We start from the raw sequence: 25,723 nt of genomic DNA, 5'->3' as shown, positions 1-25,723 counted from the left end.
GCTAGGGCCGGCCGAGGGGCTCCCCGCTCACCGATGACCGTGAGGGTGCCAGTGGCCTCTGCGGAGCCGAAGGTGTTGATGACCTCACAAATATAGGTGCCGCTGTCCTCCGTCCGCAGGTCACTGACTGTCAGCCCCGTAATGCGCTTGGTCCAGCGGCTGTCGGCTGGGAGGGGCCGGCCGTCCTTGAGCCAGCGGATGGCAGGGATGGGGTAGCCAGAGGCGGTGCAGGGCAGCTCCACGGTGTGGCCGGCCCACACCTCCTGGGAGTGGAAGCCGTCCAGGATGGTGGGGATCGACTCGGCAGGGTCTGGAAGGCAGAGAGCATCAGTGGCCCTGGCCAGCCTGAGCAGGAGGGAGTGAAGGGGTGGGGGCACGCACCAGAGCAGGCACTTGCATGTCCCCAGCATGAAGGACACCCAGTGTGAGATGGCTCGTGGGGCCCCCTGGGCCCCAGACTCTGGCTCCCCCTCTCCCACTCAGGCCAGACAGAGGCCCCGAGAGCCATGACTCAGAAGTGGGGGCTTGGGGGAGGTGGGAGGAGGGTAGGGAGGGCAGACAGGTAGATGGAGCAAGGGAAGGGGTGAGAGGTGCAGAGAGGGAGAGAGTGTGAGAGTGTTCCTCCCTGTCCCGTCTCCACCCACCTGCGATCCTGCCAAACTCTGAGGGCCGTGCATTTCCATCTGCACCCAGTGGGGTTCTGAAGTTAAGCCTTCTGCAAACCACATCTACCATCCCGAACAACTCTCTATTTTACATTCCCAATCCAAGAGGAAGCAGTGACTGCAGGTCCCGGGGCCCTGACCTGCAGGAGACCCAGGCTCCCGGCTGGTGGGATTCCGTGTGTGATGTCTGACGCTTCTGAGCGGAGCAATGGTTGCTCTCGGCCTAGTTCTCCTTATCCTCAAATGCCTCCCTGACTTTTCTGCCTTGGGGACCTCCTGCTGCTGTAAAACCTGCCCAGGCTCTCCTCTGCCGACCTAGAACCCACACGTCTTCTCCCCAGTTAGGCCTGCTATGATGTAGGGTCTGGTCCTGGCCAGGTCCCTGGCCAGGTCCCCGGCCTGGCCTACTCGGTGGGCCCCCCCTTCAGCTCCCCACCCAGGCAGTGGTTCCCCACTTGTGGTGGGCTGTGTCCCTGCACTGCCCTCCCCTGGCTGCCCAGCAGCCCGTTCCACTTGACCAACACCTCTTCGTCTTTTACAAACCAGCTTAAATTATATCACCCCTCCTGGATGTGTCCTCCGGGGCCACTCTCATTAGATACCCATTGAGCTTTCTTTTTCTTTCATTTTAGTTTCAAGCAACCTTTCTTTTATTTATTTTTTATTTATTTATTTATTTATTTATTTATTTATTTATTTATTTATTTATTTATGCAACCTTTCCTTTTTAATGAAAAACTTAAAAAGTGGAATATATGCACATGGCAAAATTTCAGAAAGTCTAGAAGGGTGTCTGTGTAAAAGGGGAGTCTCCCTCAGCCCTGCCCTCGGCCACCTCATTTCTCTCCCCAGAGGCCACCACTGTCATGAGCCACCCAGGAGCCCCTCAACCGTGCTTAGCACCAGGTCATGTATCTGTCTTCTCCAGGAGGCTGCGAGCATCTTGAGACAGTGTTGCTCCATCGCTGGATCTCCTGTGCCTGCACGGAGCAAGGCCATGGCTGCTGACCCACCATGTCAGGGGGAGGCTGAAGGGGGTGCTCAGGCACAGGCAGTGGTCTGATTTTCCACATTGCAGAATTTTATAGGTTCATGGACTCGTAGAGCTGGCTTAGGGGCTTTGGAGGCCACAGACAGAGGAGGACCCCCTGAGACCAGAGAGGTGCAGTGACCTGCCCAAGGTGGCACTGCAGAGCCAAGATCACAAACGAGGTCTCACTCACCCTTGTTCAGTAAAACCGGGCCCAAGATGGAATAATCTAATACTGAGATCTGCTCAAGAGAGAATGATGGGAGGGCACCTGGGTGGCTCAGCGGTTGAGCGTTTGCCTTCGGCTCAGGTCCTCATCCCAGGGTCCTGGGATCGAGTCCCACATCAGGCTCCCCTCAGGGAGCCTGCTTCTCCCTCTGCCTGTGTCTCTGCCTCTCTCTCTGTGTGTCTCAAGAATAAATAAATAAAATCTTTGAAAAAAAAAAAAGAGGGAATGGTGGGAGTGGAAGACGTGCCCCTCTGGACCCTCCTTGACTAAGGGCAAATTTCCTCCATCCTTGGCCCATCTCCGTTGGAGAAGGGTTGGGCGAGGACTTCTCCCGGGGCCAGAGACTTTCTAGAAGACTCGCTACCCCCTCCCCACCTTCCATTACTCTTCTGAAGGAGGTTGGGCTGAGAATCAGAAGAGCCAGGGGCTGGTCCGCCTGGGGTCACGGGTAAATCGTGTGACCTTGGGTGAGTCTCGAAAGGTCTCAGAGCCTGAGACTCGCCCGTGGGGTGAGGCGGCAGCGCTGCCTCCGCCTCTCCTAAGGTTGTCGTAGGCAATAGTGGCAGATCGCACGTCCAAGAGCTTGGCTGAGCGACACCACGATGCAGATGTGCCGGGCAATTACGGCTTGGCACCCGCCCTCCCTCGCCACCAGCTTCTGCGGCCTCTTCCCCACGCAACCCTGTGGGGACGGTCGGGATAAACAAACCCGGTGCCAGGGAAGAATTACTCAATGTGACACTTAATTGATGCAAAATACACAAATTCCGTGGCACACCGCAGAATTTACAAGCGGAGGGGCCGACGGGGCGGTGGAGGAAGGGGCGGGGGGAGGGAATTAATCACCGAGTCTCAGGCGTGAAATTAAATTCTGAGGGAAAGAAGCCTCTTTCATTACTCCGGAGCAGGAGTAAAATGCTGCGGCGTGTACCGGCGACAGCCTGGGGGGACCGGGCGCTGCCGGGCCGGCGCGGGGCTGGGGGAGCCAGAAGGCTGCGCCCCCAGAAATCTCCGGGGCCGTCCGGGGCACCCCGGGGAGGCCGCTGGGGCCTCCCTCGGCCCAATGAGCAGTGCTGCCCTGCAAAGTCACCCCCAAACACGGCTTCCGCACGTGGCTTGGCGCCCCCCCATGAGCTGGGGAAGCCAGGACTGGTCTGCGAGCCTCTCTGGTCACCGGTTTCTCTTTATAAATGCAGCTGATAATGCCTATTCCACGGAGTTCATGCTCATGGAAGCTCCTGGAAAACTCTGCAAAGCACGGAGTGGTTGTTTGGAGGTCGTATTTTAGGGGGCTCGGGCCATTCTTGCAGCTGCCTCCTTCACCTTGGCCCACACAGCACACGCTCTCCGGAAGGGAGTAGGAACAATAAAGCAGCGACAACAGATCGACGACAAGACAGCCGCCACCACAGCGCAGCTGTCGCTCTGCTGAGCGCTTCCGATGTGGCAGACGCTAAGCCTTTTCCATCGGGTCCCTACTTCTCGCAACCCCAGGCCAGGGGGTCGGGGCGGGGGGGGGGGTGCTGTTTCGTCACTCCCATCCTACAGATGAGGAAGCTGAGGCTTGAGCCACTGCTTATCCTCTGCCACCTTGCGCAGCTAGTGAGTGGAGGCTAAGCGTGAACCTTTGGCTGGATTCAGAGTCCTTTACCCAACACACCTGGCTGCGCCCACCTTCTTTCCCGCCCTCTAGCTTTACCAAACCCTCTGTGAGGCCACTCTGAAGAAATCACAGGTGTGGTTGCTGCCCTCACCAGATGACCACCTGGGACACTCTGCCACGTGGATCCTTGCGCTCTTTCCTCTTGCCTTTGGGCCTAGGGAGACAGGGGCAGCGTCCTTTGGGGTGTATGAACACCTCAGTCAGCAGGTGTTGAGGCAGGGACCCCTCTCAGGTGCATCTTTCCATCTGGTGGTCCAGGGCTTCTGGTCACCCTTCCCGGCCACCAGCCCGGAAGCCCTCGGGGGGTGCTGGCCGCTGGAGAGCGAACCTTTTCAGCAGAAACCATGGCCAGCAGATCTCTTGTTCAGGACTGACTGACCACCCCCACACCCGCCCTTGCCTCAAGGTGGTATGTGGGGCTGGAGGCTGAGGCCTGAGCTCCCCGACACACCCCCCTCGCGCCTCCTCTGCACTGCCTTCCTCCAGTATCACTTGCATTTTTGCCGAGACAAGCAGCTTGCAGATGGCCTTGTCACATCACATCACATCAGGGCCGTGTCACCGGTGGGGCCCCTTCCCCTCAGTTCCCTCTGTTCCCGTTCCAGATCCCTCCTGGTCCTTTCAGTTCTGTTCACTCCTGTCTTCCCCTCTGCCTTTGTCTCTGTGCAGGTTTCTTTCCATTCTGTTTTCTCCCTGTCCTATGTCTCTCCATGCCCGTGCCTCTCCCCTTTTGTCTGTCTGGGAGCTTCCCTAGCTTTGCTTCTGTCTCTCTGTTTGGGCTTTATCTCTGGTGGCACCTCTCATTCTCCTCCTACCCACACCCCCGTCCTCCTCACAGCTGGTGGGGAATGGAGACCAGAAGGACAATGGTTGGCATACCCTCCAGTTTACAGGGTGTCTTTTTTGAGAGGCACCTGCCTATTCCGTCCCCTGCCAGCCCCCCACCCCACACACTCCAAGAGTGAGGTGAGATTGGCAGGATGAAGGGACTAAATATTTGTGCAGGAGAGAGAAGCAGGCCTGCAGGAGGGGGGATTTCTGCACCAGTCCCACGTTTTATGAGAAGCATGCAGATGAGATGCAAAACAGCATGCAAACAAGTCCCTATAATTTGGAAGGGAACCACTCCAACACATTCGGGAATTGGGCTGCCGATTCCTAAGTCTAGCCACGAAGATAGAGGCTCTTCAGTGCAGCCCCATCGCCTCCCCATATGACAGCACCGTCTCCCTTGGCGTTGGTTAGTTCCACAAATATTTACTTAGCACCTACTATGTGCCAGGCAGAGGGCCAGGTGCTGGAGACACAAAGGAGAATCAGACAGCCCTATCCTTGCCCTCCTGGATCCTGCTCTTCAAATGTGCTGGGCAAATGAGAGAGGGTCTGGGATAGGGTTAATCTGATGGGGGTGGTCCTCATCAAACCCCAGAAGGTCAGAGTTAGAATCAGCATGGTTAACTAGTCGAGCTACTTATTCCAGAGGCTCCAAGAGGTTGCACAGCGGAGTGAGTTTGGTCTCCAAAACCACCATGCTATCAGTTCCTCCACCTTCCAAAAGCCACTCCAATCCCACCTCCTCAACAGTGGAGATTTTTAAGTTATAGGTCACAAACTATTAGGAACTTGTGAAATCCATTTGGTGAGTTGCGACCAGCATTTAGATAAATCAGAATTGGATAGGATAGGGTAGGAAATAGCAGAATGCATGTAAATGCATGTGGTAGGAACGACCAGCGTGTGCATGCACAGGTTACGATAAAAATGTCTATCTGTGGACTGCTGTCAAGAGTTTGAAAAAGCACTGTTTCCAGAGAGGCAGTGTTCCTTGAGGAGTACTATGTGCCCTCCTTTACTCCGTGACTGGGGCATGTACGGGGTGTCCAAATGACCCCTTCCACGGGCTGGGCGGGGGTGGTGGTTGGCACGCTGTTTGCAGAAGCTAAGTCCTGGCTTTGCCTCCTACTGGTCAAACAGTTGGGGCGAGTGGCTCCTAAAAAGTGATAATCACTCCAGAATAAGACTCTTTCATTTAGTTTACAAATACTGTTGTTTACAGATTCTATCCTGCTTACTCTCAAGCTACAACAGAAGAAACACACGCACTCATAAATAGGTCAAACAGAATCTTAAAAGATGCTTAGAGTCCTGAAGGAACAAACCCCTCCCACTTCTAATCTAATCTAACCTCATCGTTACTACGTTTGAACACCAGGTTTTATTTATGAGCTTCTTGGCAGCAAAGGCAAGAAAGGGAAAGAGAGGGTGGATCGAACTCTCATTATTTGAAAAATGGTAACACGCCAGTTCTTCAGGGAGAGTTAGCTTCCTTAGGTACAGACTCCGAGGTCCTTATGTGAAGGGCACTCCAAACCAAACTGGATGAGCTCTGCCCCCCTGGGCCCTATATTTCTGTTCTACACTCTCCTTCTTGGAGTCCCCTGATCCATGCCCATCCCAGGGGTGGGCAGGTGCCCTCCGTAGCCCTCTGGCCTACCTGTCACGGAGAGGCGAGCCCCATTGCTTTGCCGGGTCTCCCCGCTGTACTTGTGCTTGGTGATGCAGCGGTAGGTGGAGAGGGCGTCCTCCTTCTGCACGTCAGAGATGTACAGCCCGCCGTGGTGAGTAATAAAAAACCTGTTTTCTGGAGACATAATCAAGACATCCTCCATTACTCCCCTGGCTGGGCACACCACCAGGAGCAACCGAGGCCGGCAGCCAGCCTTTCTCCCAGAATTGTTATTTCATTAAGTGTAGAAGCTTTGGAGTTTTACAGGATGGGTGGGCCTTAGAGTCAGACTCCAGGTCTGGGTTCCAAACTGACTTGTCCCCTTCTTTGCTGTGTGACCTTGGGAAAGTTAACTTCTCTGAGCCTTATCCATACAATGGGGTGCAAATAATACTTCACAGGGTAGATGTAAGGATTGAAAATAATAATACGGTGTCTGGCACACAGCAAGTGCTCACTTAGTATCAGTCCTCATCTTTCCTATCTCTGGGTGAGAGCTTGCAAAGTTCTTTCACATTCCTTGCTCATTTGTTCTTACAGCCATTTGAAATGTCCTCTCATCGTCAGGTCACACGGCCAGTAAGCAGACAACTCAGGCCTTCTGGCTCCCAGCGCATCCTGTATACAGAGCCACACACAAGCTTAAATCTTTTTCTCTCAATTTCTATCATATATTCGCTCAACGAACAGTTACCGAGGCTAAGCTATAGTAGTAGTGGGGACATGGAGAGGCAGATGTGCCATGCCAATTCGACTCATGGTTCTCGAATGCTTGTTCTGTGCAAGGCAAAGATGCAGACACCGTGCTTTGCTTTTCTTGGTACCTCCATCGTCTTACTGTCACGACCTGGCAGGGAAGCTGGAAGGACAGGCAGCAGGAATCAGCCCATTTTGCTGATTATGACCTGTGACACCACTTAGGGGTAGACTGGATTTCCTTGTCCAAGGTCCTGAGGCAAACTGTGAATTTGAGTCTAATCAGGACCGATTTTAAAAGGGGAGAATAAAGGGCACCTGGGTGGCTCAGTGGTTGAGCATCTGCCTTCGGCTCAGGTCGTGATCCTGGGGTTCTGGGATCGAGTCCTGCATCGGGCTCCCCACAGGGAGCCTGCATCTCCCTCTGCCTATGTCTCTACTACCTCACTCTCTACATCTCTCAGCAATAAATAAATAAAATCTAAAAAAAAAAATAAAAGGGAAGAATATGGACTTGCTGGCTGGGGCAGGGCTTGCATCCGGCTTCAGACTCCCTCAGTGCATGGCAGTGCCCTCCTACCCAAGACCCAGCCAGACTGAGATTGAGATGCTAACTCTTTATCCCTCTGGGTCTCTGGGGGCCAGGCTACTTACCCTGGCAGGCACAGAAGGCCCCAGGCTGCCATTTCCACCAGAAGTGGGCACTGGAATCAAGACGATGACAGTGACTTAAAAAAAGGAGCTATAGGGGAGAGGGTGATGCTGACTCCACCAGAGGGACCTGCTGATATCTGAATGCCAGGCTTTCATAAAGAAACATTTTGGGTGGCCCCATGCCTTTCAAATCCTATTATTTAGAGGTCTGCTTCCTCCTACCTGGGGGCTGAGTGACACCCCCTTCAACCAATAACAAGAGCTCTAACATTGGCTCACTCTACTAGAAACATCCTGTCGTGTCCTACCACCCCCAAGCACAAACCTCAGCGCCAGGGGACTGGGATCTCACCAAAGGACAAGGAATGCTGTAGAATTACAGGGCTGAAAAGTTGAACGTGCCCGACCACATCTTTGATAAAGGTTCTCCAGCTTTCTTTTGAATACCTCTGCATTTGGGGAACTCGCTACCTCATTCAGTGGCCCATTCCAAAGTGGATAGATAGCTCTTTTAGAGAGATCTTCCTTGGTCACAACTGGTCTATGGAACTAGTCTGAATCTACATCACTGACACACTCCATCACACACTGGAAGGGAGCTGTCACGCCTTTAGATTTTTCTTCAGGCTAAGCAGTCTAGAATTTTATTCCTTAATAGTTATTTAATATGGTCTCAAAAAACTTCTTCAAGCTGAGTGGTCTCTCTCTTTTTTTTTTTTAAGATTTTATTTATTTATTCATGAGAGACACACAGAGAGAGGCAGAGACACAGGCAGAGGGAGAAGCAGGCTCCCTGCAGGAAGCCTGACACGGGACTCGACCCCAGAACCCCAAGATCATGACTTGAGCCAAAGGCAGACACTCAACTGCTGAGCCACCCAGGTATCCTGGTCTCTTGTTTTTAATAAACTTTAATTTATCTACAGATCTCTTAATTTCCCCTCCCTCCTTCCCATACACCTTTGCATAGGACTAGACCTACTATGTGCCAGCACTTTGCCAAGCAGTAGGGACCTAACAATGAGCCTTATGTGACCAGCACAGGATACAGCATGGCTACCAACCCCCAGCCCAAGACAGTTCACTTTTTGCAGGGGATGGAGTAGGAGTGGGAGGCAGCCCCATTACGTCCTGCCTCACACTCAGCTCGCACTCAGCTAAGGCCTGGTCTGGTGTCTGTGAACTGCTGCTAGGCCACTTGCCGTCTTTTCACCCTTGGACACCTGACTGTGTGGGCCTAGGTCTGGGATGTCACGTGGTCCCTGCTGAGCGGAATATCGTCAGGACCCCCTAGATGAATCCTTGGCCATGTGGCTGCCAGCCGGTCCTCTGGACCCCCGCCACGCCCCTCCAACACACAGACTGCACCTTGCAGATCCCCCACCCACTCAGTGCTGTGGGTAAGACATGAAAAGGGAGCGGGAGAGAGCCCAACCCTGCTGCCAGCAGTCAGAGAGGACCCGGGGGAAGCACAGAGAAAGCCTGGCTTCCCCACCAGACTCTGAATGTGCCTTTTTGTCTCCATGTTGTGACATCCCAAAGTCAAATGCGGAAGCTCTCCCGTGATTTATTATGTAACTGGGACTGGAACGCAGAACTACTGGAGGGTGTTACTGCCAATCACAAGTACCCGATTGGAGGTGTGGTGGTGGGGTGAGGAGAAAAAGGAAAGACCTCCACATCTACCTGGGCAGCCTCCAGGTGCTCCGGCCCAAGCAGCTTGGACCCTGTGATCCTTCAGCCCCCAGCACCCTGGGACAATGGTGCACTTGGTCCTACTGGAATTTTAAGCTGGGAAGGGGTGCTGCGCTGATGCTGGTGGGGAGCTGGGGTTTCTATAGCAACAAGCAGCTGCTGCATCTGATGTTTCACATCCTTCATTGTCCTCATTTCCCCCCTCCCTTCCCCCCTTCTTGTGCATATTTAATTGCAGTAACATTTCCAGACACAGTGTATTGCTCCTTCTGAAACAAAGGCGGGCTGCAGCCAGGGGAGTGCACAGCGCTCACTCGAGAGAGGGGAAGGAGAAATCAGGGGTATTATGTTAATCCCCTCTGGGGGGGACTTGTGCAACATCAGTTCTGCATGTTTGATGAGAATCGCATGATGGGTCCTGCTGGGGAAGGGAGCCGCAAGAGGCCTGTGGAGTGAGCGGTATATGGTGGCGGGTGGGGGAGGCACAGCCAGCTGGTGGGGGGTTCGGAGGGGCCAGGGTTCCACAACACAACTGGCCCCCAAGGCTGGCTCTGATGGGGTACCCTGGCAGTCGGACAGTCCATCCTCTACACCCTAAATGGGACTAGCCATCCCCCAAATGGGTAGAGGAGCAGCTATCCCTTATCTTGGGTGCTTCTTCATGGGATAGGCTGGGTCCAGCTAGAGGAAGACAGGGTGGCAGGCTGACCTCTGTGCCCAGCTCCCATCCTGAGGCTACTTGGAAACGTGTGTCTGGGATCACATGTGATTGACACCAAGACTGGGAGGTACTGGTGGTATTAGGTGGTCAGGGGCCAGGAAAGCTGGACATCTTGGGTATTAAATATTGTCTGACCCTAAACGCCAGCAGTGTCCCCGTGGGCGGACCTGGGAGGGTCGCTCTCCTTTAGGCTCTAAGGCTGGACTCTGCCATTGATGCCGCTTGACGGTCACAGGCCAAAGGCTGTGGCATCATCTGTGAACTTGCCCAGGACCAGGGAAGAGGTCTGTGTGGTTCCTTTTTAATTCTTACTATTACTACAAATACTCCTACTTTGCCATACTTTTTCCTGGTGATCTGTAGCAAGCGTCTCCTTTTTTTAAAGCTAAATATTAATTGAGCACCTATTACATGTCAGGGCAAGGATTTTATCAACATTATCTTATTCAATCCCCACAACCCTTTGAAATGGATATTACTGTTTTTACTAACCAAAGCACAGAGAGGTTACACAACCCACCCGTAGTCACACAGCTAGTAAGCGGCAGAGTGAAGACCATCAGTCCACTTCCTATGCTCTTCCAGAGCTCTGTGCTAGACCGACTGTCCTTGCAGCACCTCTCAAAGGGATATATGGTCAGCCAGCCTCTGCTTGGTTGCTTCTGTCAGTGGGTTTCTCACTACCTCATAAAGGAGCACTCATCCATTCAATTCAGTTTGGCTTGATTTATCACGTCTTCATGGATCATTCCTGGGTTCTGGATTGGGCTCCAGGGAGAGGTCTTGGACCTGGTTTCTCCCCTTTGCAATTCCATGGTTAGAAAACAATGTCCTGCCACCAGGAATGGTGCCAGCTTGGGGGCTGGGGAGGGTTGGGGAGGAGATGGAGGCCATTAGTAAGAAGAAGAGGATAAAGAGAGGCCAAGCTAGCTGGTGTGGTTGGCCAAGCCAGGACAGGATTTAGACTGGATCAGAGTCCTGCCTCTGCCACTAATGATGGGGTGTACACTGAGTTGAATAGTATTCTTCAAAATGAACGTCCACCCAGAGCTTGTGAATGATACCTTATTGGAAGTTAGATCTTTGCCAACAAAATCAAGTTCAGATGAGGTCATAGTGGGTTAACGTGGGCCCGAAATCCAGTATGACTGGTGTTCTTCTAAGAACAGGGAGATTTGGACACAGGCACATGAACACACAGAGAAGGTCATGTGAAGACTGAAGCGGAGATTGGGGTGATGGATCTGTAAGCAAACAAATGCAGGGACTGCCAACAACCCCAGAAGCTAGGCAAGAGGCCAGGAAGATCCTCCTCTAGAGCCTGGAGAGGGAGCACGCCCTGCTCACATTCTGATTCAGGACTTCTAGCTTCCAGGACTGTGACCTGGTAAATCTCTGCTGCATTAAGCCATTGGGTTCGGTAATTTGCTACTGCAGCCCCAGGAAACCAACACCAGGTGACCTCAGGGGAATCCAGGGGTCTCCCAGGCCCTCATTTGTCCCATTTGCAAAAAAAGACGGAGAATGTGGATTGGGTGTGTCTTTTCCACCATGTTTGTCCATTAGGATCATCCAAGAAGCTTTTAAAATTAAACTCAGACTCTCTGGGGGTGTGGCCTGGAAACTGGTCTTTAAAAAGAGCTTTTTGGGTCATATAATGTGCAGTGGGGGCAGAGAGCCACTGGGTGTGATAAACTCCTAAGGCCCCTTCACTCTGACAACTGATGTCTCTATGACGGCACCAAACTTCCGAGTCCTATGTCTCCCTCAGGAGAACAGAGATAATAAATAGACTTTACGTCACAGAGCCTTTGGGAGAGTCAGATGAAAATTCAGCTCGTGAGAGTCCTTGGCACACTGTTTCAGTAACCGGTGGCACAGGTTGTCCACCTCAAGGAGATGAGGGGCTCTCAGTCCCTGGGGCCCGGCTTTCTGCAACTTCTCTCCTTCCTTCCTCCTCAGGAGCTTGGCAATAAATAAAGGGGGACCCTCCTTGGCAAGTCAGGGGCCCTGCCCACAGGTCTAAGAGAGCCAACAGCATCTTCTCTGTCTTTTTCTAAAAAGGTCAGAGAGCTGGGCCTCAGAGACTCCCCAGAGCTGCAGGAGCCACGGAGAGAGGAATACTAGAAATCTCTGGCTCCCGGTGGCTCCGGAGGGCTGCAAGGGGGAGGAACTGCCCTAGGCAGAGGTGAGGCCTCTCTCTGCTCTCAGAGGCAGGCTGGAGGGTCTGTTTGGTGGGGAGAGGAAGAAGCTGAGGGTTTGCAGGCGGGTATGGGCTGGACAGACCCGATTCCAGCCTCTGGAACAAGGGAACAGAAATTACTGAATACAGTAGGGACAGCGGCCTCCTACCTGGCTCCCTGCTTTGGCCCCTGCCCCTCCTCCAACTGTTCCCAACATGCAGCCACAGTGATGCTTTCAAACCAATGTCAGATTATGTGGCTCCTTTGCTGAAAGCCCTCCAATAGTTCCTCATTGCACTCAGCGTGAAAGCAGTGCTGATTGCAAAGTAGTTGCTCTAGAAATATTTCTAGAACGAATGAATGGAACTTGCCAAAACTCTAAGGTAGTTTCATCCACATTTTGCTCACGAGGAAACAGCAACTCAGAAAAGTCAGATACCAGCTCCAATTTTACCCCCTCTAAGAAGCCTTCCCAGATGAGCCCACTCCCATCCCTGAGTGTCTCTACATCTGGCAAACCTCTTGCCACTGCTAATCACTGTGTCTACTATATCCAATCAGACTTTTAAAAATAATCATGTTTGAGCATTCAAAAGTCAAGATTAAACAGGATGGTGGTTTCTTGAAATAATAAAAATAGAATTACCATGTGATCCAGCAGTTCCACGTCTGGGTGTGTACCCAGAAGAATTGAAAGCAGGGTCTTAAAAAGGTATTTGTCCCCCTGTGTTCACAGCAGTATCCACAATAGGCAAAGGAGGAAGCCACCCAAGTGTCCATCGGTGGGTGAGTAGACAAAGAAATGGTGTTCTAGACACACGATGGAGTATCACAGCCTTAAAAGGGAAGGGAAGTCTGAGACTTGCTACAGCGTGGATGAACCTCGAGGACATGACGCTCAGGGAAATAAGGTAGTTAAAAAAGACAAATACTGTGTCATCCCACTGGTGTGAGGGACCTAGAGTAGTCAGCTTCATAGACACAGAAGTTGTGATGGGGGCGTCGGGGGCTGGGGAAGGGGAGATGTCATTCCACAGGTACGGAGTTTCGGTTTTGCGAGATAAAGCTGCGCTTAAACATTTCTGAACTTGAGACCACATGGAAATGCTACTGAAATGAAAACTTAACCCTTCAAAAGAATTAAGATGGCAAAATTTACATTATGTGTACTCTACCACAGTTAAAATAAAGAGATTTTAAAGTCAAGATTATAAAGAATTGGGATGAGTGTTTTTAGGAAGTAGTGAGTTTCCTGTTGCCAGGAGTATTTAAGTAGAAGCTGAAGAAACACTTGGCTGAGATATTGCATAGGGGAATAGAGGAGTTAAATATTGAGTTAAGAGAAAGAGATTGGATCATCTTTAAGGTTTCTTCCCTCCCAGGAATTTATAGAGGAGCAGAGGGAGAGGGAGAGGGAGAATCTCAAGCAGCTTCCACATCCAAAAGGAGCCCAATGCTGGGCTCGATCTCATGACCCTGAGATAATGACCTGAGCCAAAATCAAGAGTCAGACTGAGCCACCCAGGCACCTGGAAATGTCTAAATTCTTAGCTTAAAGAATGGCACAGCTGCAAGATCCCTCAGAGGTCAGCTCCTGTGGTGGTTTGAAATTCAGTGTATGTGCGTCCATTTCCACCCCAGGACTTTTTTTTTTTTTAAAGATTTTATTTATTTGTTCATGAGAGACTCAGAGAGAGAGAGAGGCAGAGACATAGGCAGAGGGAAAAGCAGGCTCCCTGCAGGGAGCCAGATATGGGACTCGATCCCAGGACCCCAGTATCACGCCCTGGGCCAAAGGTAGACGCCTGCTCAACCACTGAGCCACCCAGGTGCCCCCACCCCAGGACTTCTGCTGTGGTTATTGCTTCTGTGCCTGAAATGCTTTCTCCCTGGCTCAGTCCTGGCCCCATGCAGGTCTCTCTGCTCAGATGCCGTCTCGTTGGAGAGGCCTTGCCTGACCCCTCTATCAAAATTAGACCGTGCGCTGCGTCCCTGCCCAATTCCTTACCCTGCCTGTTTGTCTTCAGAGCACGTGGTGTTTCTCGCTGACAGCAAGGAGTTATTTTAGTATCCCAGCTCCAGAACATGGCTGGCACAGAGAAGATGCTCAGTGCACATGCAGTGAAACGAGGAATCCTGGCAGCAGAGGAGGTGCCTCTGGTGGAGGGAGACAGGAGGTTCTCCAGCCTGGACTCCTGTCCGGAGGTTCCCCCCCAACCCAACCTACCCTGGAGTCTCTCCCACTCTGTCCACTGTGGCCACATGGTAATGGCCTGGCCCACTGCTCCCCCTTTCGGCCACTTCGATCCTTGCCTTGGTTCTGAGTCCCGGCTGGGACACCCAGCAGCACTGAGGATGGATGGGTGGTGTGGAGCTAACCAAAGGGAAGTGAAGAGACAATGAATGACGCAGCCGGGCAATCTGGAGTATAAACTAGGACTGGCTCATCTTCGGAGGGTGGCCGCCGGGAGTGACCTCACCCTTCTCAGGGGTGACTCAAGCATGTGGAGACCCGGAGCAGCCGGCCCGGGGAGAAGGGACAGGCACAGCCCCTCTCATACCTGAGGGTGGCCTTCCACCGTCCTTCCCTGGCCGAGGACCTAGCTCTGTCTTAATGGACGGGAGTGGAAATGCTACCCTCGCCAGGGGAAGGATCTCTAAGGACAGAGGTCACCTGGAGACCAGAGCGTGAAGGCCAACTTTGAGGCCAGAGGTACGCAATACCATAGTGGAGGCAGAGTGGACAGAGAAGGAGGACGGAGCTGCTGTGGGCAGTGCCATCTCTGCCTGCCTTCACGCAAGCTCAGCCCATCAGATGCTAGAGGTTTCCATGGCTGGGGCCTTTGAGGAGGAAAACCTGTGTGCAGGAACCCAAAGCTGTAAACTTCCCCTTGGGCCCTTTTGGACACCCCGCATGGGTAGAGTCTGCTTGGGTTTGGAGACAGATCCAGGCTCAGCTGGATTGTCTTAAATTGTTTTATGATTTTTGTAAGAGAGACACCCCAGGGTGCATGACAGTGGGCACCCATGTGGCCAAGCCCTTTCACATATGTCCCCTCTCTGATGAGCCATCACCAGCTCAGGAAGCCCCTCTGCTCCTCTTGTTTGATGGAGGAGGAGACTGTGGCTCAGGTGAGGACTAGTTCAGGTCACCCACCTAGTGAGAGGAAGAGCCAGGATTCCCACTGGGGTCTCCTGAACCAATCCAGAGCTGCTTTCTCCAAACCTAGCTGCCAGGAGAGAGTGTGGTGCATTTTGTTTTGTTTTGCTTTAAAGATTTTACTTATTTATTTGACCGAGGTGGGGGGCAGAGAGAGAGAGAGAGAGAGAGAGAGAGAGAGCGCACAAGCAGGAGGAGCAGCAGAGGGAGAAGCAGGCTCCCCACTGCACAGGGAGCCCAATGTGGGGCTAGATCCCAGGACCCCAGGATCATGACCCGAGTCGACGGCAGACACTTAACCACCTGAGCCACCCAGGAGCCCATGTGCTGCAGTTTGGAAGGCACTCTGGCCAACCCCTTCCCTGTGAGGTGGACTTGTCCATCTCTTCTGGGCGGTGGCCAGGGCCCTGGCCTCTTCGGGAGGTGGCATTCCTCTCACTAGCCAGTGCCAGCGTGGTGGCTGAGCAGGAAGGGGAAGCATGACATGAGACCGGCATCAGAAGGCATTAAAGTTACCGACTCAAAGAACGGATGAGCCATGTCCCCTGGGAGGCCCCTGTGCGGTGACATAAGAGGTCAGGGGCAGTAGGCAGTCATCTGTTCTGGGAGGCCTCAGACTTAGGCAGCAAAGCCCTGCCGTGGCCGAATGCCATGTGTCGGTGGGAAGGTATGATCGCGGGCAGGTGGCTACACGTGTATGGGAGGGAGCGGTGCGCGTGCCCTGCCACACATACGCTATAGGGGCCCGGGTGGAGGCCGCAGGGGCAGAGCAGGGGCCAGAGGAGGGGATGGCAGTTGGGGAAGTATGTGCTTGGAGTCGAAAATGGGAGGTTTGAGATCTACCTCCTACCAACTGTGTGGCTTTAGGAAAATCCCTTAACCTTTCTGGGTTTCTGTTCTCTCATCCCTAGTTGGGGGTCCTACCACACTTGGTTTGCTTGGTTCACAGGATTCTTTGCCAGTGTCCTTGTGACAGTCTGTGAAAGGTGCTGCGACATATCCTGTACTCTATGCTATACAGGGGCAAGGGGTTACCGCTGTCATATGGGGTATGTAAGTGCACAGGGCATGTGCGATCATGACACATACGTGGAGCTCAGGTGTTTTTTTTTATGTCTCGTGTTGAATGAATGAATCCTGGCAGTAGAGATGCTTCTCAGAAGGTGCTTCTTGGCCTCTGGACTCAAAGGCCTTCCTGAAGCAAGAAAACCAGAAGCTGAGGGAGGGGTCTCCTGTTCTGCCCACAGCCCCCACCCCTCCCTACGAGGAAGGTCACAGGACACAACAGGGGTGCGGAGTAGGGACAGCGAGGTGGGAAGAAATGGATGGAGCTTTGCACCGAGACCAGGATTTGGCTAGGATCAGAAGGATTGTTCAATCTTTCTTGGAAAAGAAGAGATACTCAGCCTGTCAAAGTACAAGTTTTTTTTCGGGGTAGCCTCAGGATGCCAAAGCCTTGAAGTGCCTCCGCTGGTCCTCAGGGGTGTCCCAATTCCAGAAGAGTAATTACGATCAATACAAGTTACTAGTTACAGCTCCATCCAGTATGGATTTACAGAAACAATGTGGTCAGCCTGCAGCTCAGAGATGAACAAGACAACTCACCCACAGGCAGGGCTGCTCTTCCCTCCCGGGCAGGGAAGGTGGGGGTAGTTGATGCTTCTGGCATGCGAAATTAGCCCTGCCCGAGGCCCGGTACCAGGATGGCCGAAAAAAGCTATTTTGGGCCAACTTTGCTGATCACCCTCCTTTCATTCTTTCTGTTGTTCCTGCTGATGGTGAGACCCTGGGGGTAACTGCCAGCCTGGGTTTAAAAAGCCCAAGGGAAGTCAAGGCCCATTCTGTCTCCAGAGTCCAAGGGAGCAGAGGAGGATTGTAAGCCCTCCACCCAAGACCCCAAGAGAGATTTGCGGCATAGTAGATAGCACATGGCATTTGAGTCAGGAATTCGGATTCAAGTCCCAGCTCTGGGCCTGGCTGGCTCTCTAAGTCCTAGATCCTCCCTGTCATGGATTAAATTGTGTCCCCACAAAGTTCAATGTGACAGCATGGGGAGACAGGGCCTCTAAAGAGGTAATTAAGGCTAAATGAGATCATAGGGTGGGGCAGCAATCCAGTATGTCCTTATAAGAAGAGAAAGAGATGCCAGGGATGTATGCACACAGAGGGAAGACCCCGTGAGGACAGAGTGACTGCCATTTGCAAAAGGAGAGGGCTTTGGAGAAACCAAACCTGCCACTCTGGTTATTTTGTTATGGAGGCTCTAGAAAACGAACACAAACCTCATCCAGACATGCTTACTCTCCGAGGACTCTTCCAGCACTAAGATTCTGGAGCTGGGCCCTGCTATGTGAAGACACACACAGGTGAGGACTTTACAGTAGGCATAGGGAGGAGGAGAGAGGCGAGGTAGTCCTGAAAGTCATCGGGTATACCACACAGGTCCAGTATAGGCACTGAGAGCATGAGGGGTACGGAAAGATTGAGCCAAGACCCCTTAGTGGGTATCAGGTGCCAGGAGCAGAGGGAGGCATGGGCAGGGATGGGGTGGGCAGGGAACCAGGTCTGGGAATGGGTCTTTGATCCTAGGTAGGGCCTTGCCTGCACTCCCTATCAAATACCCAAATCTGATTTACCACCACATGGGACATGCAAGGAGACTGAGGCACAGAGGGTCATGTGGCCAGTTGGCCCACTGCCCTTTCCCCAAGGAAGTGAAGTCTGGCAGCAAGCACACATCTGGATCATGACGGGGGCTAGATGGGTGGGAGGTAGGACTTCTGCTGCTATGAGATGTGTACAGGGTATGCAGAGCCAGAAACTGCCCTGTCTCTGGCCGGTGGAAAGCATGAGCGAATGATGGAGCCAGGGCTTCACAATTCCGTAATCTCCGTGTGCCAGGTGGCAGGTATACCTGCCTGCTTCCTAGTGCAAGGGCTCCCAGGTGCTGAGGAAGGCACCATGGCTTCCTGCTTGTCTTCAAAATATGATGCCAGGCTGAGCTGGGGCTTGGTGTGTCAGGTTCCTGATGGGTGGCCCAACACACCTCACATGTTTCCGTGAGGCCCATGCCCTTCTGTCTCCACTACTACGTCTGTAGATGAGAGGGCACGTGGTCAAAGTGGAGGGAACTTTAGAGTGATGCGACCTTATCCTATTCTCATGGGGTGTGACTCAGACTCAGTTTCTCCTACAAGGCTGGAGGCTCCCAGAGCTGACCACAGGGGTCATATTTTCCTAGGCCAGATCAGGACATGGGCCAGGCTTAGCTCTAGCGCTCGGCTGCCTTTGAACCAGGCCTGCTGAGGTGGTCTCCTCATCTCCATACCTCACTCCTCCACCCAATCACTGTCTTCCAAGAAGGGTTGAGATATGGCTTGGAAGAGGACCATGACCTAGAAATGTTGCCTATGGGAATCTCTTCTCTGGAAACGTTTATGCAAAGGCAGGCCTGGTGGGGCTGAGAGCACTGGGCTGGGAAATGAGAAACCTGCTTGTGCATTTGCTGAGTGACTTTTGACAAGTTGCAGTGCTCCTCTGGGCCCGTTTCCCTAACTGATGAACAAGGAGATGGAACCCTGTGGTCTTGAAGGGACCTTCCAAACCTCACTTACCTTGTGATTCTAAGATTTCCCTCTGCTGGGCCAGGCAAGGGTGGATGTCTCTCTTCCTTTTAACTCCACCTCAGTGAGAGCTCTGAGGAGTGTTGACCACAGGAGCCCATATGGACTGAGCCCCTGGGGTCAGAGTCATCTACACCCATATAGCAGTCCCTGACCCCTGCTGTCACCCCAGGCTGATGGTGCTGAGCTGCCACCACCCCGGAGTCCCCATTCTGTCCTGGAAGGGAGATGAGCCAGGTTCCCTATCTTTACCTCCTCTGCCTTTGGCCTCTACAAAAGCTGGGGTCCCTGGAGGGATGTGAACCCCAAGGTCCCTTGAGGACCAAGGAAGTTGACAGCACGATGAAGCAGAAAAGGTCCCATCTGGATTCAAAAGGGTGTGGGTTCCAACTGTGTTTCCCTCCCTTGCTGGAAGGTGCCGGGCCTCTCTGAACCTATTTCCTGTGAGAATTAAATGAGTTAATGAATATACCCAACACAGTGCCTGGTGCCTAAGAAGGAGTCAGTTTGTAGTTACTGCATAAGTGAATGAGGTCATGCATCACTCGCAGGGTGGCGGGGGTGGGGGGCCCTCACCACTTGACCTGGGCCTCTGGCTCTGCAGGCAGGGCGCTGCTGACCATCCCCACCACCTCCCAGCTGCCATGAGCTGGCCTCTCGAGCAAGCAGGAAGGTGCGGGTTCCCAGGGAGGGACCAGGCTCAGCTCCCTGGGGCCCTGGCAGATTGACTGCTTCTGGCAGCTGAGACCTAGAGGGGTGTCAGCATTGTCTCTGGAGCGCCCCCAGGGACTTGGAGCTCAGAGGGGGTGCGAGGATGGAGGGGCTCGGGCAGAGGAACCAGCAGGAGAGTCCTGGTGGAGGGAGACAGGAGCAGGAGCTCGTTTCCTCTCTCCCCAAGTCCCTTTCTCCAAATACAGCTCTATCCTTCTCTACCCCAGGATTAGCACACATCTCTCATTCTCCTATTGCAACAAGATTTTATTTCTAATTATGCTGTAATAAAACTGGAGCACTCCCAGGCTTCCTTTCAAATGACTTGTACACACACTGCCGATCGGATCCTCCTCAGCCCCATTGTAATAGCATTTCCCTGACATTCATTAGACATGCATGAGAGGGGCGCTTTAAGAATAGAATTGCATTTAAATGGATTTGCTGAGAGAGGAAGATGAAAAAGAGAGAGGCGAGGGGGGAGGAGGGAGAGGGAGAGAGGTCTGTTGAACAAACTATGAAAACAAGATGCCATAATAACAGGGTGCTGAAATAAGCCTCTTTCTTCCTCGTCCTCCTCCGGCTGCACATGGGCAGAGCCCAGCCCGAGAGGCAGCCTCCCAGCCTCCCTGGAGCCCCCACCCCCACTTTTATGTTACCCACTGGGGGGGCTTCATAGCTCCTCGCTCCGTGTGTCAGATGCTCATGGTGTAATAGAAAGAACTATTATTACAATCCGGGAATGCAGCCTTGCTTCTACAGAACCCCGATAGCCAGGCGGCTGGGGGTGGGGGGGACCCTGAGTCCCTGAGCCTGGGGGTGGTGGGTGGGGACTGACCCCCGAGGGTTCACCTGTGAAGTGCGGCTTCCACCCTCCCCCAGTGACCACACTGCCCCTAAGAGGGCCACGGGTCACTGAGTAGCCAGGATCTTCCTTTTATCTTGGGGGGCTCTGCAGTGACGAGAGGAGTAGGAGACCTGTGCTGACCCCCTGGACCTCTAAGGCCTCCCCAGCGAACACTCGCCCCGGAGCACTTCGCATGTACCACGAATGGCCAACTCGGCAACTAACTGTATGTCCACACCTGCCGTGGCCTCGTCAGATTCACACCACTCACTTCAGCCTCTTAAAATGCACATCTGATCCCGGCGTAAACCATCCTGCGGCTTCCTGCTTCTCTTAGACCAAAATCCTTAACAGGGCAGCAAAGCCCACCATCCTTTCCCGGACCCACTCAGTGCCATGGTGGTTCCAACTCCGGCCACGCTGGGCCTTCCTCTGCTCCTCCGCAAGTCCCAGCTCCTTCTTCCTCCAACCCTGGCTGCTACTCGGGGCACCTGTCCCCTTCCTTCCCAAAGTGCACTCTGACCACACACACCCACTGGAGCTCAGCTCACACTCCCGCAGACCCTCCCTGTGAGTCTGTGTCATGTCCTCTTTCCCTAACGCACCATCACAGCGGGGACGAAGTACGCCCCGAGTCCCCAGAGGCCTGGCTCTGTCCCAAACTGCAGGCTCCTTGAGGGTCCTGGCTCTTGCCATAGGCCCAGCCCTTGCTCTGTGGCGGAGGCTCAGAATGATGGCACAGATGTCAGGCACCATGCAGAGGCTCTCCCTAATACGCTATTTCATTTAATCCTTGCTACAGCCTTACTGGGGTAGAGGATTTCCCTCCCCTCTAATAGACAAGGAGACTGGCACTCAGAGAGCTCAAAGCATTTGCCCCAAATCACAGAGCAGGGCCTCACTTTTGCTATGCCACCTCCTGGTGTGCCGCACTGCCCTGGGCGTTCCCACCAGCTCCTTCCCACAGGGAGTGCCACCCACCTCCCCTGCACCCCAACAAAGCCCTTCTTGAATACTCTTTTTTTCTGGAAGCCCTCTTAGAAAGTCCAGCTAATGCAGATACCTTCTCCCTTTCCAGACAGTGCACAGCTCCCACGGCAGGGTCACATCCTGGGACCCGGGAGGGCCTCAGCTCTCACATTTTGATTGCTTCCTAACTGGCCCATGGGAGCCATTCATGTATTCCCAGATAGGATGCAGGTGCCTTAAAGATACCACATGTCACTCTTCCAAGCCCCTGTGACACCTGGGAATATGCTCCCAAGCCCCGGATCTGCCGCTGGAAGCACTGGTGCTGCCCCTTAGCAGCTGTGTGACCTGGATGCAGGTCCTTGAGAGGGGAGCCTCAGCCCCAGCCTCCTCACCTATAACAAGGGAGTATCACAGGGCTGCGAGGAGGTCTCAGTGAGCTGACACAGAAGCAGCATCTCACAGATACCCTTTCTCTCCATCCCAGTCCTTTCTTTGGGCCATGTGGTACCAACCAGGTAGGTAGAGGCAGAGAAAGAGAAAGCTGGTCTTACAGGGTCCCAGAAGGGGGTTTGGCTATAAGGAGCGTGGTACTGCGACCTCTCAAAGGCATCTGGTGTGGCTCCAAGGGCACTGGGATGGCAGTGGAGATCATTCCTCTGTCCTTCCTATGTCTGCCTCCTGATTCACCACCTCCCCAGCCCAGGTGTCTGCTTGGTTCGGACGCCTCCAATGTCCACATGCTACAGAGAGAAGCAGCTCCCATGATACGTGGTCAGAGGCCCTGAAGGCCAAGAGCAGCTGGCAGGTCCATCACCTCTGCTCCCAGGCCCCGGTGTGGCCCAAGCCTGGCACTTGCTAAAGGCCACGTGCATGTCCATGAATGAGACCACGACCTCCATGAGGGCTTGGGCTGCTTGCCTGTCTATGACTCTGGGCTCAGTTTTGGGTTTAACAACTGCATGGGGTGGTGCTCAATGATATTTGTTAAATGAATGGATGGACAGATGGACGGATGGATGGATGGATGAGCACATGCATCTTAGACTTTTACCTCTGTGGTTACATATTTGGGCTCTGAAGTCAGACCGACCTTGGCTCCCAATGTGACCTTGTTCATGTCATCTCAACCTCTGTGACTTAGTTTCCTCATCTATAAAACCGTGCTAATAATAGTACCAATCACAGAGTCGGAGTGGTTGCAAACATGAAAGTGCCTGGTCCAGCTGCACAGTAAACTGTTCAGTAAACAATAGCTCTCATTATTATTACTGCACAGCTTCTGGGGAAGGAGAACCCACCTAATGCTGACTCGAAGCTACTCAGGAACTTGGACTGACCACTGGTCCTGGTGCTTCCGGATTCCTCCTGCATCCCACTTCCCCCTTCTTAGAACCCTTGAAAATCCTCTGACATCGCTCAAACAGCAGAGGCAATTCTGTTATTTTGAACACCTACCTTTTTTATTTACAGGCTAATCACCCAGACTGCACGGCGCATCAGTGATGCCAGCCAGGGAGCTTGTCAGGAAAGGCAGACATGTTCGCAGTCCCATCAACATCTGTGTCTTATCAGCTCTCCGAGTGAGTCTGTCTTATTGAAATGATGAAACGCACAAGTACTCTGCCCCCACTGTACCGGCCCATGCGCTTCTCCCCAGCACCCTGCCTTCTCCGCACCTTTAAGCTCTGAATGACACCCTACCTGTTGGGAGCCTCCCCTACCCCCCCACAGGCCCCCTCCTCGTCCTCCTCCTCTAACCTGGGGTAACTGTACCCCTTCCTTGGCTTAGGCACACACTTAGTTTTTGTTAATGATCTTAAAACTGCATCAGTGGCTTGTCTTCCTCGGTGGCAGTGCACAGGGGAAGGAGAGGAGGAGGGTGTGAGGGAGGTACTTCTTATTTACAGATTTCCATTCCGTGCCAGGTAGAGTGCTGGATGCTTCACACGCATTGCCTCAATTTAATCCTGGGGAGGCAGGCAAGATGATCCCTATCTTGCAGATGAGAAAAATGGTTCATGGAGATTCAGATACTTGCCCAAGGTCACCCAGCTCGAAAACAACACAATTGGGGTTTGAACCCAGATTGTCTGTCTCCACAACTCCTTGAGGACAGAAGCCTCAAATCGCCCCATGGGATTTCTATGGCCCTGGCCTGCAAGCCCCAGGTCTGTTTATTGACATTAGCTGTGGACAATGGCCATCGTTCAGGGTGGACCAACATTAAATAAGAAACGCAGGCAAAGGCTTTACCCTAGGCGAGGCACACAGTGAGGGCTTAATCGAGGATGCATGCCGTATTTTGTGTGTGTATATTCCTGGTGGTGACACTGGCCTGTGTCCTCTGAGCACAGCTCTGGTCCCGCTAGCTCCCTGGGCACGTGCTGCCTCCCTATCTTGGGCTGATTGGCCCCAGCACCTGGAATGCTGAACTCTTTCGCCAGACAGGTACAATTTCTCACCTTTCACTCTCCGATATGTTCTGTGTAATCAATTACAAAGCTTTTTCCAAATCAACCTAGATTTGGCTCTGGCCTCCCCTCGTCTGACTCTAGCCAGCTCCTAGTTATCTCTGGGGTAGGTTAACTCCTCCAGGCTCTGGCCTCCCTGTATCTCTGCCTCTCCCTGAAAATGCCCTGCTGACCCAAGTGTTTCTGTCCAGCATGACCCTTTTGCCCCAGGTCATGGACTATTCTGGACTCGGTGTCTTTCTCAGGATGCCTCTTTGCTCTGCCCTCAATCCTGGTTGAGGGGCCTAGCATAGGCGAGCCTCTTCTTTTCCTGCTACATCTTCTTGGGATTCATCCTATAGACTGAGCTTTCTCATAATTAATGTTGTGGGTTAACGGGGCTGTAAATTTCCTCGGCATAGGTCCCTAAAGATGTATATAGAGAAAGAAATTTGGGAAGGCAAAAGTCAGAGTGGAATTGGTGCAAGGAAAGAGTTTGGGGGTATAACTTAGGGCTGAAACAATAATTTCTTGGTAAATTTTAAGAACTTTATTCCTCACCTCCACAAAATTCCAGTCTTTGTAAGAGCAGAGGAGGAGAAAGGGATTAATTGAGCACCTGCTGCGTGTCAGGCACTGTGCTTAGTGCATTACCACAACCTAGAAGGATGGATGTTTTCATCTCCAATGTACAGATGGGAACACCGAGGCTCGGAGAGGTTGGACAAGGTGGTGTCTGTTGAGGTCGGACAAGTCTGTTGACACAGACCCAGGAAGTGAACCCAGGTCCAGAGCAGCACACTCATCCACCATGCTGAATCACCTCTGCCTATCCCCTCTCTAGAGTCTTCTTAGGGACAGGCGTGGGCATGGGGAGGGGAAGGGGTTGAAAAGGAGAAGGAAAGGAGAAAACGGGGGCATTCATTTATCGTTCTCCTATGGCCTAAGCTCCAGCGAGCTCTGTCTCTTTGGCCTATGGTAAGTTAATGGAAGCTGAGAGGGGTCGGGGGAGGGAGCAGGGAGTGGGGGTGGCAGTGGCAGAGAACCAGGGAGCGGCTGGCGCTGGAAGGAGACAGCCTGTGAGGGCCTCCGAGTAATTTCCCCGCAAGGCCTCGTGGCCCGGCAGCCGTAGGGGGGCATCCTGGCATATCAGCAGTCACACCATCAAAGAACAAGTAGAAATTAATATCCCTGAGGTGGTCTAGAGCCTCTGATACCAGCAGAAAATTATAGGACACGAGACAGGAGCATTACAGAATGAATGGGAGGGGACAAGAGATTTCCGTGGCTAATCCTGTTAACGAGACAATTTCTTATCAAACTCATTATGTTTGTGAAAGGAGGGAGCAAGAGGGGGGAGGAGGAGGTTGGGGAGGGCGATGGGGGGCTGGCCACAGAGGAGGAAGGAGAGAGGCAGGGGAAATGTGGTACCCGAGCCCGCGGGTTCCAGGGAAGCAGGTGTGTGACCGGCAGGTGTCTGCAAGTAAAGCACCTGTGCCCATCTGCCTCTGCTCCCCGCAGAACGGGGCAGGGGTAAAAACTCTCCCCTGGACCTAACTCCCTGCCGGGCTGCTGGGAGCACCCTCCCTGCCCTGCCAGTTGTTGGAGCCTTCAGGTGCCCGGGTAGAAGCAGGACCTTCCTTCCATCCTCCTCCTTTGACCAAACCCCAGTCTGATTCCATCTCCTGTGGATTGACAAAGACCATCCCCAGTCTACACAGATGCTGAAGAGGCAGAAAGGACCCCGATGTCCACAAAGCACCTTCCTGCCCAGGCTCTCAGGGACTCTTCACAGCCCTGCTTTCCTGTGAGCTGGACAGGGAGGGGCTCATCGAGCCAGCGAGTCTTGGAGGCCCTGTTCTGGCACTTACCAGCTGAGCATTTTGGGCAAATCACTTAACCTCTCTGAGCCGTGATT

At 53.1% G+C, this 25,723-nt stretch overlaps 1 protein-coding gene across 1 annotated transcript in view; it reads right to left on the bottom strand.

Annotated features, from left to right (window-relative positions):
• Positions 1–25,723, bottom strand: part of DSCAML1 (DS cell adhesion molecule like 1) — a 344,526-nt gene that overhangs the window by 94,960 nt on the left and 223,843 nt on the right. The window contains 2 exon segments of the mRNA XM_025465371.3: positions 32–310; positions 6,082–6,228. Coding sequence (XP_025321156.1) covers positions 32–310; positions 6,082–6,228 — 426 coding nt within the window.

Source organism: Canis lupus, chromosome 5 (genome assembly GCF_003254725.2).
Source record: "Canis lupus dingo isolate Sandy chromosome 5, ASM325472v2, whole genome shotgun sequence".
In the NCBI taxonomy this organism is placed as follows: domain Eukaryota; kingdom Metazoa; phylum Chordata; class Mammalia; order Carnivora; family Canidae; genus Canis; species Canis lupus.
This window is presented reverse-complemented; position numbering and strand designations above follow the sequence as displayed.